This window comes from Giraffa tippelskirchi, chromosome 5 (assembly GCF_054371585.1).
Source record: "Giraffa tippelskirchi isolate mGirTip1 chromosome 5, T2T-mGirTip1v1.2.pri, whole genome shotgun sequence".
NCBI classification, from domain to species: Eukaryota; Metazoa; Chordata; class Mammalia; order Artiodactyla; family Giraffidae; genus Giraffa; species Giraffa tippelskirchi.
The window spans coordinates 142059336-142071352 of record NC_137279.1 but is presented as its reverse complement, the minus strand read 5'-3'; the positions used below and the strand labels follow the sequence as shown (position 1 = coordinate 142071352).

Genomic DNA, 12017 nt, shown 5'->3' with positions numbered 1-12017 from the left:
CGAGAAGATGCAAGAAAGGTTTAACAAGGACTTAGAAGAAATAAAAAAGAGTCAATATATAATGAATAAAGCAATGCTGCTGCTGCTGCTGCTGCTGCTAAGTCGCTTCAGTCGTGTCCGACTCTGTGCGACCCCATAGACGGCAGCCACCGGGCTCCGACGTCCCTGGGATTCTCCAGGCAAGAATACTGGAGTGGGTTGCCATTTCCTTCTCCAGTGCATGAAAGGGAAAAGTGAAAGTGAAGTCGCTCAGTCGTGTCCGACTCTTAGCGACCCCATGGACTGTGGCCTACCAGGCTCCTCCATCCATGGGATTTTCCAGGCAAGAGTACTGGAGTGGGGTGCCACTGCCTTCTCCAGAATAAAGCAATAAATGAGGTCAAAAACACTCTAGAGGGAACCAATGGTAGAATAACGGAGGCAGAAGATGGGATAAGTGAGGTAGAAGATAGAATGATAGGAATAAATGAAACAGAGAGGGAAAAAGTATTAAAAGAAATGAGGACAACCTCAGAGGCCTCTGTGACAATGTTAAACGCACAAACATACGAATCATAGGAGTCCCAGAAGAAAAAGACAAAAAGAAACACTATGAGAAGATACTCGAGGAGATAATAGTTGAAAAATTCCCTAAAGTGGGGAAGGAAATAATCACCCAAGTCCAAGAAACCCAGAGAGTCCCAAACAAGATAAACCCAAGGCGAAACACCCCAAGACACATAATAATCAAATTAACAAAGATCAAACACAAAGAACAAATATTAAAAGCAGCAAGGGAAAAACAACAAATAACACTCGAGGGGATTCCCATAAGGATAACAGCTGATCTTTCAAAAGAAACTGTTCAGGCCAGAAGGGAATGGCAGGACATACTTAAAGTGATGAAAGAAAATAATCTACAGCCCAGATTACTGTATCCTGCAAGAATCTCATTCAAATATGAAGGAGAAATCAAAAGCTTTACAGACAAGCAAATGCTCAGAGAATTCAGCACCACCAAACCAGCTCTCCAACAAATGCTAAAGGATGTTCTCTAGACAGGAAACACAGAAAGGGTGTATAATCTCCAACTCAAAACAATAAAGTAAATGGCAACGGGATCATACTTATCAATAGTTACCTAAAATGTAAATGGGTTGAATGCCCCAACAAAAAGACAAAGACTGGCTGAATGGATACAAAAACAAGACCCCTATATATGTTGTCTACAAGAGACCCACCTCGAAATAAGGGACACATACAGACTGTAAGTGAAGGGCTGGAAAAAGATATTTCATGTAAATAGAGACCAAAAGAAAGCAGGAGTAGCAATACTCATATCAGATAAAATAGACTTTAAAACAAAGGTGGTGAAAAGAGACAAAGATGGACACTACATAATGATCAAAGGTTCAATCCAAGAAGAAGATATAACAATTATAAATACATATGCACCCAACATAGGAGCACCACAATATGTTAGGCAAATGCTAACAAGTATGAAAGGGGAAATTAACAATAACACAATAATAGTGGGAGACTTTAATACCCCAATCACACCTATGGACAGATAACTAAACAGAAAATTAACAAGGACACACAAACCTTAAACAATACTATAGACCAGTTAGACCTAATTGATATCTACAGGTCATTTCACCCCAAAACAATGAATTTCACCTTTTTCTCAAGCGCACGCGAAACCTTCTCCAGAATAGATCACATCCTGGGCCATAAATCTAGTCTTGGTAAACTCAAAAAAGTTGAAATCATTCCAAGCATCTTTTCTGACCACAATGCAGTAAGATTAGATGTCAATTACAGGAGAAAAACAATTAAAAACTCCAACATATGGAGGCTGAACAAGACACTGCTGAATAACCAACAAATCACAGAAGAAATCAAAAAATAAATAAAAATATGCATTGAAATGAACAAAAATGAAAACACAACAACCCAAAACCTATGGGACACTGTAAAAGCAGTGGTAAGGGGAAGATTCATAGCAATACAGGCTTACCTCAAGAAACAAGAAAAAAGTCAAATAAATAACCTGACTCTACACCTAAAGCAACTAGAAAAGGAAGAAATGAAGAACCCCAGGGTTAGTAGAAGGAAAGAAATCTTAAAAATTAGGGCAGAAATAAATGCAAGGAAACAAAAGAGACCATAGCAAAAATCAACAAAGCCAAAAGCTGGTTCTTTGAGAAGATAAATAAAATTGACAAGCATTAGCCAGACTCATCAAGAAACAAAGGGAGAAGAATGAAATCAACAAAATTAGAAATGAAAATGGAGAGATCACAACAGACAACACAAAAATACAAAGAATCATAAGAGACTATTATCAGCAACTATATGCAAATAAAATGGACAACTTGGAAGAAATGGATAAATTCTTAGAAAAGTACGACTTCCCAAAACTGAACCAGGAAGAAATAGAAAATCTCAACAGACCCATCACAAGCATGGAAATTGAAACTGTAATCAGAAATCTTCCAGCAAACAAAAGCCCAGGACCAGATGGCTTCACAGCTGAATTCTACCAAAAATTTAGAGAAGAGCTAACACTTATCCTAGTCAAACTCTTCCAGAAAATTGCAGAGGAAGGTAAACTTCCAAGCTCATTCTATGAGGCCACCATCACCCTAATACTAAAACCTGAAAAAGATGACACAAAAAAAGAAAACTACAGGCCAATATCACTGATGAACATAGATGCAAAAATCCTTAACAAAATCCTAGCAAACAGAATCCAACAACATATTAAAAAGATCATACATGATGACCAAGTGGGCTTTGTCCCAGGGATGCAAAGATTCTTCAATATCTGCAAATAAATCAATGTAATATACCACATAAACAAATTGAAAAATAAAAACCATATGATTATTTCAATAGATGCAGAGAAAGCCTTGACAAAATTCAACATCCATTTATGATAAAAACCCTCCAGAAAGCAGGAATAGAAGGAACATACCTCAACATAATAAAAGCTGTATATGAAAAATCCACAGCAAACATTATCCTAAATGGTGAAAAACTGAAAGCATTTCCCCTAAAGTCAGGAACAAGACAAGGGTGCCCACTCTCACCACTACTATTCAACACAGGTTTGGAAGTTTTGGCCACAGCAATCAGAGCTGAAAAAGAAATGAATCCAGATTGGAAAAGAAGAAGTAAAACTCTCACTGTTTGCAGATGACATGATCCTCTACATAGAAAACCCTAAAGATTCCACCAGAAAATTACTAGAGCTAATCAATGAATATAGTAAAGTTGCAGGATATAAAATTAACACACAGAAATCCCTTGCATTCCTATACACTAACAATGAGAAAACAGAAAGAGAAATTAAGGAAACAATTCCACTCATCATCGCAACGAAAATAATAAAATACTTAGGAATATATCTACCTAAAGAAACAAAAGACCTATATAGAGAAAACTATAAAACACTGGTGAAGGAAATCAAAGAGGACACAAATAGATGGAAAAATAAACTGTGTTCATGGATCAGAAGAATCAATATAGTGAAAATGAGTATACCACCCAAAGCAATCTATAGATTCAATACAATCCCTATCAAGCTACCAACAATATTCTTCAGAGAACTAGAACAAATAATTTCACAATATATATGGAAATATAAAAAACCTCGAATAGCCAAAGCAATCTTGAGAAAGAAGAATGGAACTGGAGGAATCAACCTGCCTGACTTTAGGCTCTACTACAAAGCCACAGTCATAAAGACAGTATGGTACTGGCACAAGGACAGAAATATAGATCAATGGAACAAAATAGAAAGCCCAGAGATAAATCCACACACCTATGGACACCTTATCTTTGACAAAGGAGGCAAGAATATACAATAGAGAAAAGACAATCTCTTTAACAAGTGGTGCTGGGAAAACTGGTCAACCACTTGTAAAAGAATGAAACTAGAACACTTTCTAACACCATACACAAAAATAAAATCAAAATGGATTAAAGATCTAAACGTAAGACCAGAAACTATAAAACTCCTAGAGGAAAACATAGGCAAAACACTCTCTGACATAAACCACAGCAGGATCCTCTATGACCCACCTCCCAGAATATTGGAAATAAAAGCAAAAATAAACAAATGGGACCTAATTAAACTTAAAAGTTTTTGCACAACAAAGGAAACAATAAGCAAGGTGAAAAGACAGCCTTCAGAATGGGAGAAAATGATAGCAAAGGAAGCAACGGACAGCAATTAATCTCAAAAATATACAAGCAACTCCTGCAGCTCAGTTCCAGAAAAACAAATGACCCAATCAAAAAGTGGGCCAAAGAACTAAACACACTTCTCCAAAGAAGACATACAGATGGCTAACAAACACATGAAAAGATGCTCAACATCACTCATTATCAGAGAAATGCAAATCAAAACCACAATGAGATACCATTTCATGCCCGTCAGAATGGCTGCTATCCAAAAGTCTACAAGCAATAAATGCTGGAGAGGGTGTGGAGAAAAGGGAACCCTCTTATACTGTTGGTGGGAATGCAAACTAGTACAGCCACTATGGAGAACAGTGTGGAGATTCCTCAAGAAACTGGAAATAGAACTGCCACATGACCCAGCAATCCCACTGCTGGGCATACACACCGAGGAAACCAGAATCGAAAGAGACTCATGTACCCCAATGTTCATCGCAGCACTGTTTATAATAGCCAGGACATGGAAGCAGCCTAGATGCCCATCAGCAGACGAATGGATAAGGAAGCTGTGTTACATATACACAATAGAATATTGCTACTGCTAAGTCGCTTCAGTTGTGTCCGACTCTGTGCGACCCCACAGACGGCAGCCTACCAGGCTCCCCCGTCCCTGGGATTCTCCAGGCAAGAACACTGGAGTGGGTTGCCATTTCCTTCTCCAATGCATGAAAGTGAAAAGTGAAAGGGAAGTCGCTCAGTCGTGTCTGACTCCTAGCGACCCCATGGACTGCAGCCTACCAGGCTTCTCCGTCCATGGGAGTTTCCAGGCAAGAGTACTGGAGTGGGTTGCCATCGCCTTCTCCGCAATGGAATATTACTCAGCCATTAAAAAGAATACATTCGAATCAGTTCTAATGAGGTGGATGAAACTGGAGCCTATTATACAGAGTGAAGTAAGCCAGAAAGAAAAACACCAATACAGTATACTAACACATATATATGGTATTTAGTCAATTGGTAAAGATAACCCTGTATGTGAGACATCAAAAGAGACACAGATAAATAGAACAGTATTATGGACTCTATGGGAAAGGGTGAGGGTGGGATGATTTGGGAGAATGGCATTGAAGCATGTGAATTATCATATGTGAAACGAATCACCAGTCCAGGTTCGAAGCATGATACAGGGTGCTTGGGACTGGTGTATCAGGATGACCCGGAGGGATGGGATGGAGAGGGAGGTGGGAGTGGGGTTCTGGAAGGGGAAAACATGTACACCCATGATGGATTCATGTCAATGTATGACAAAACAAATACAATATTGTAAAGTTAAAAAATAGATAAATAAACTAACTTAAAAAAAATAAAGTGGATAATGTTTTTATAAGAGTTGTTTGGTGGCGACATGCAGTGTGAAAAAGGACTGAAAATAGACAGGGCTCAGCTAAAGTACTGATAACTTTATATACCAGTCTATGGTATTTGAAACACATGGTGGCGGTTTAGTTGTTAAAGTTGTGTCCAACTCTTTTGCAACCCCATGGACTCTAGACCACCAGGCTCCTCTCTCCATTGGATTTCTCAAGCAAGAATACTGGAGTGGGTTGCCACTTCCTTCTCCAGTGGATCTTTCCAACCTAGGATCAAACCCATGTCTCCTGCACTGTTGGCAGATTCTTTACTGTTGAGCCACAGGGAAGCCCTATTTGAACTACAGGTCAAGGGAAACTATCAGCACTGAGATGAAGAAAGTAGGACATGGATTCAAATTCATGAACTGGAGTTCCTGCTTTATGTACTTAGTGGCTATCTGGCCAATTGTGTAACCACTCTATACCTCAATTTCTCCAACTTGAAAATAAAATATGTTACACACATACATTTTTGAGTCGTTGAAGGATTAGATTAAATACACTAACACACTTATTGCCAGGAATAAAAGAGCTTAATATTAATGTTCTTATTTTTCTTAGTAATAGTTCCCACTATGTGAGCTGTGTTTGGGGCAGTTGATTATGAATGGATTAGAATGAAATGGGACAGAATGGCATCAGAATGCCAGATTAGAAGGTAATTGCAAAAGTGGCAAGTTAAAATGAAAGGATGAGCTTTAATTAATACAGAACTAGTTTCAAGTTCTAGCCTCATTTATTTGTAGTATCTTGGGGCCACGCACTTAGCATTTTGAATCAAATTCTACTTTTCATTAACTAGAAAATGGGACAATAACAATGTGGATGGTGATTTAAGGAGACTGAATATTGAAATATTAGCTGTCTTTTTAAAATTAGTAGCTGCTCAATAAATTGTAAATTTAAAATTCCTATTATTGTTATTAATATTATAATCTTAGCAGCAGTGACTCAATAGGATAACAAATGTCTGATTATGAAAGGAGAGAAGAAATGGGTAAGTTCAGGGTGGGAAATCTGATAAACAATTAATGACACATAGACTTAAGGAGTGATGTATCTATGAAAATATGATTATTAAATATTTTTAATAACAGATGATAATTTTGTGATTTCTGGGATTCCTTATTTACAATAGCAACTATTTTGTCTGTCCCCTTTGTTTTCCTTCAGAAGGAATCTGGCCAGCTTACAGGGCTGCTTAGGAGACACTTAAGTTCACACTAAGAATCTAGTGTATGTAGAGTAGACTGTTTCTCACCCCATCCACAAATGAGTTTCTCGTCTCACTGATGTGGTCCAGCCCATGTTGATGTCTCTCAGATCACACCAGTTATCACTTATATTTAATTATATGTTATGCTTTGCATTTGTTTCAACTTGCTTTCTTCCCACTGATACTATAGTGGACAGAGCATAATTCTTATATTTCCTTTGTTTTCCCATCATGCCCAGATCACTTAATCAAGATAGTGAACTTAATGATATGCCTTGGCATCCTTTCCTACCAGAATATCCCCCAACATAGGATGATAATTTTCAATTCAGTAATTCTGTGTAGATGACTGTTGGAGTGGCATGGTTGTTTCTAGGATGTGTTCGTCCATTCATAACGCTCAGCTCCTCTGCTGCAGGGGGCTAGAAGGGTTTGATCAGCTCTTGGTGATGGAGAGAGCTTCATGACATCACTCTGGTTTAGTTTGGTTTTTATTAGTGCTGATAGTCTTGGTGTGCTTCCCCTGTAGCTCAGGGGTAAAGAATCTGCCTGCCAATGCAGGAGACATGGGTTCGATCCCTGGGTCAGGAAGATCCTCTGGAGGAGGAAATGGCAACCCATTCCAGTATTCTTGCCTGGGAAATACCATGGACAGAGAGAGGTGCCTGAGGGGCTACAGTCCATGGAGTCGCAAAAGAATTGGACATGACTTAGCGATTCAACAACAACAATCTTGGTTTATGTGTTGGCCATCACTGAGATGGTAAGTTTGATCTTAGTGTTTATAGTATTTTATTTCCATCTTAACTCCCCCTATTTTCAGAGAGCACTAGCCATGCTACCATTCAACATCCTTGTCCTCAACCTATTCTCTTGTTGTGTGTAACTTCACTTGACCTGACAACCTTCTGTGTACCCTTACAACTTTCCCTTGTCTAAATTTTCTTTACCTATAAGATAGCTGAAACCTTTGTGTGTTACCCCCATCATTTTATTCCCAGGCACACTCTATAATAATCCTTTTCCTTCCTGTTGTCAAGAGAATGGACAATAAGCATGCAGTCTGCAGGGAACTAAAAGCAACTCTATGTTCTATGTTCACCCTTGACCCAAAGTCAGGAGACCTATGTTAAGGTGTCATAAAAACTGTTCATACTCTACTCTTGAATATCAAGGAGACAAGAAAATTCCCCTGGCATTCAATCTGTGATCAGGATGAGAGTTTTTTTTACTGTTTTACTATTTCCAATTCCATTGTCTATACACCTTTTGCAGTACTCCTCTGCAACTCGTCTTCAAGGGGAACTGAGGGGAGCACTTATTTTTTTCTACTGGTAAGGTAAGGAAAATCTTTACACAAAGAACAATGCACTCCCTTACAGGTCAAGGACTCCTAATTCCAAGTCATGACTCTTTCGCCCCCACCACCCCTCAAATCTCCTTACTGGGTTATAGCTGGTCCTACTGCCTCTTTGTAAGACCCCTGGAAAGTATCAGGTCCAAATTATTGGTGGTTCTTTTTTAAATATCTGGTGCTCAATATTTCTTTTAATCATTGAACTCAATACTATTCTGGGACAACAGGAAAAGTTTTACTTAGTGTATCATACTGCTTAATAATAATATGCCAGCATTAGCACAGAAAGTGAGATAACTAAAGGAATTCGATAATTATTTAAAGAATTTCTTATATACATAAAAGATAAACAGTATTCAGTTCTAGAGTAAAACTAAGGGCCCTTATCCATTTCTTAAATAGCTGACCCTCTAGTTAAATAGAATGATTAATATACAGAAACTGTATGGAAGACACATTGATTCATTGATTTCAGACTAGGACAGTGTGACCCTGTTCATTTCGGTTTCTAGGAAAGTTTACAGGACTCATTTTTGGATATCCTGTCTAAAGTCTGTCCATCTTACCATAAGATAATCCAAAGTTATCTCTCCCCTTATAGCAGCAAGAGTAAAAAAATAATTTCAGGGAACACTTTCCGTTTCTTACTTTAGAGATGTATGCTTGTTATTTTGTCCTGTTTTCAGAAAATTCCTAGCCCACAACTTTCCTCTAAACTCTAAGGATCACTGATCTGCAGAACTTTCACTTGTACAAAACAGTATCAGAGATGGTCCACTCTGTAGAGAAGGAATAAGTACAATAAGAATATATAGACAGGGCCTACACACAAAATATCCATATCAGGGAAACACATGAAAATAAATAGATGGGACATATTCAACCTATATTCTCACATAGTTGAAAATTTTGCAATTCTAAATTAACTCTGAAACTGTTTTAGCTGAAATCTTGCCAATGTTTCCTTTTTCTATTGCTAGATTCATTGTCAGAATTATAAGCAATTTTTTGCAATGTTTAGGAAATATAGTCTATAAATGCACTTTCACTCATGCCATTAAAAAATAAACCTTGATTAAAATCCTCTGCTTTGCATTTCAAGTCTTTTTCCATTTAGCAGCTTCGTCACAACCATAAAAACACAGGGGGAAAGACTGAGAGGAAAAAAATTCAAAAAGATATCTAACTTATGGTCAAAACATATGGGACAAAGTTGTCCAAAATATTGTCACAACTCCTCCATTAACAATTCATTCTATTGTAGAGCATTGTCAGACCTCCCAGATTCCCTGACAGACTATTATATTCAGAATGGCTTTGAAAACTTACAGCACTTAGAAATGCTCTGGAGACATATAAAAATGTCTTTATTTAGAATGGAACATATAACACCTGACAAATTTGTAGGTTTGAAACCGCTTCCAATAAGAATTAAAAGGCCCTCTTCCCAACTGAAATAGGGCTATCAATATATGACTTGTCTGCTCATGGGAAATAGTGGGTTCTTGTCTCTGATGTTGCAATTTAGTTTGAAATCACTTTCGTGATGACAGGGTACATAAGGATGATAAAACTATAACGATGACAGTCTAATCTTCAAAGATCACTGATCACTGATAAAAGATTAAATAACGTAAACATCTGAAATGCCAAATTATCAGCTGGTTGGCACACTCTCAGTACTGAAGTATGCTGAGATACTACCGATAAGTGAAAAATGCTTTTCTTACAAGTAATGCAAAAATGCATCCTCCCAAGAAGTGTAAGTGAATTGTAATAGCTTCGAGTTTAAGATGTATATTTTTTCTTATTAGTGAAGCAATATATATAGTGTTAATAAATGATTTATTGTAAAGTGCTCAAAGTAATTTATCCTCTCAAAGTAATGACTGATTGCTCAGAATTTTAAGCAGTTTTAAATCAACACTTTTCTGAATTCTAACTACAATTTTAAAATATACTTACAAGAATGATTAGACAGGCTGGTCCTATAAAACTCCAGATAAAGTTGTTTTCTGTGCTAAGCCAACATCTGAAAAGTAAATAAAAGATAAAATTTATACTTAGTTTGTATGTACTTCAACAAAGCAAAAGTTTCAGTGATATACACAGCTTATTCAGAATTGCATATCAAATATTTATGAGAACATCTTAACTTACACTTTGGTGGTGCCATAGTATCTGTATCCTAATGATGCTGAAAATCCAACTACCACAGCTGGGCTGAGATAGCCAAAAATATAAAAATTCTTGTGCAAAAATCCTTTGTTATAGATGACTCCTACAACAATGAGATAGAGGTGGATGCCTTCAATGCACATCCATGCAAAGGCAGCTAAAAAGAAGTAGTGCAGCAGCCCGGCAACAATGGAACAGAAGAGCTAGACAACAAAGAAAGAAAGAAACCATAAGCAATGTTTAAACATAAAATCTTGATTTTCTCTATAAATTATACCATTTTAGATAATGCTTGATCACAGTAAAACATCCTTGTCAAACGTCAAGTTTTTTAATTGTACCACCTCCATCTGATTTAAAAGAACTATGCTTCATCAATGTGCAACACTCATCAGTCCTAATAGAATTAAGTTGCTAGTCTTGTCCAGATATTTATACTTTTTATACACTTATGTGATAAACTGTGGATTGGTCACATGCAATCGTGATTATTTCAGTGACTATGTTATGATTTGAGCTGATTTCTGTTTTGGAGATGTCTTTATTTTAACCGTGCTCAAAGAATGAAAATTACTGCTTACAATATGTTAAACAAAACATAATAAATAAGAGAGAGTACTGAATTTATAAAACAAATGAACAAATGATGATATATTTTACAAAAATACCCATTATATATTCACTTTAAGTTACAAGATTAACAGGTAAATTTGAGATGGATTTCAGTAAAATGTTATCTATTAGTACTGACTTCACACTTAGAACTAGAGTTAGAAATAACAAATGAAGCAGTTATACATTTCTGTATCAACAGAACTAACACAACTGGGCTTCCCTGGTGGCTCTGATGGTAAAGAATCTGCTTGTAATGTGGAAGACCCAGGTTTGATGCCTGGGTTGGGAAGATTCCTTGGAGAAGGAAATGGCAACCCACTCCAGTATTCTTGCTTGGAGAATTCCATCAACAGAGGAGCCTAGCAGGCTACAGTCTATGGGGTCACAAAGAGTCAGACATGACTGAGTGACTAACACACACACACCACCCAATTACTGGTGAGATAACATAATAATATTTAGATACTTACTACACTTAATAGAGTATACATCAACCATAAAGAGATTACTTACTAAAATATATTTGAGAGCACTATATAAGGTTGGGGATGGTGATTAAAATCTGGCAACCACTTTAGTGAAGAATGAAATTTGAAATATGGCTTGAAAATGGGGAGAATTTGACAGCTGAAATGTAGAATTGAAAAGAAAGACTGAAAAAAACAGTTTTGTGATGAGGATAATGATGGGATGAAGACAGGGGAATTATGCACTGGAGGATAGTGGGGATACACAAAAATGAATGATGTTATAAATCCCATTGGCAAAACAAAAACAGATATGGAGTTTACAATTTAGCGTATACTACATTAAATAGGTGCTTTGTGGCATCTACTTCAGAAGAAAACCTTGATAACTGATGGTTAGCTCCACTACTTGGAAGATCACTAAAAAGAATGGAAATATGGAGGCAACTGAAGGTTCTGTGGTCATGTTGATGTATTTCTCTGGTCTCCTATGCTGCAGCAGCTGCATAGGAAAGCCACTGATGTGCTCACAATTTCTGATGGCTGTTGTTGCTCACTCGCTCAGTCTTGTCAGACTCGGTGAGACCCCAAGGACTGCAGCATGT

The 12017-nt window shown here is 37.2% G+C and overlaps 1 protein-coding gene and 1 long non-coding RNA gene across 3 annotated transcripts in view; one reads left to right on the top strand and one right to left on the bottom strand.

Annotated features, from left to right (window-relative positions):
- ADGRL4 (adhesion G protein-coupled receptor L4) overlaps nt 1-12017 on the bottom strand; it is a 132632-nt gene that overhangs the window by 27949 nt on the left and 92666 nt on the right. Inside the window, exons 11-13 of one of the 2 annotated variants that reach the window (XR_014054836.1) lie at nt 10313-10533; nt 10118-10184; nt 8801-8931 (exon numbers count right to left, since the gene is read on the bottom strand). Coding sequence is in view for 1 of the 2 variants with exons in the window: in XM_081493890.1 (XP_081350016.1) it covers nt 10118-10184; nt 10313-10533 (288 nt within the window). In the remaining variant the exon portion in view is untranslated. The remainder of the gene's footprint in view (nt 1-8800; nt 8932-10117; nt 10185-10312; nt 10534-12017) is intronic. The other variant, XM_081493890.1, reaches the window with a different exon arrangement.
- LOC145507407 (uncharacterized) overlaps nt 1-12017 on the top strand; it is a 28320-nt gene that overhangs the window by 1849 nt on the left and 14454 nt on the right. The gene's annotated exons all lie outside the window — the stretch shown is intronic.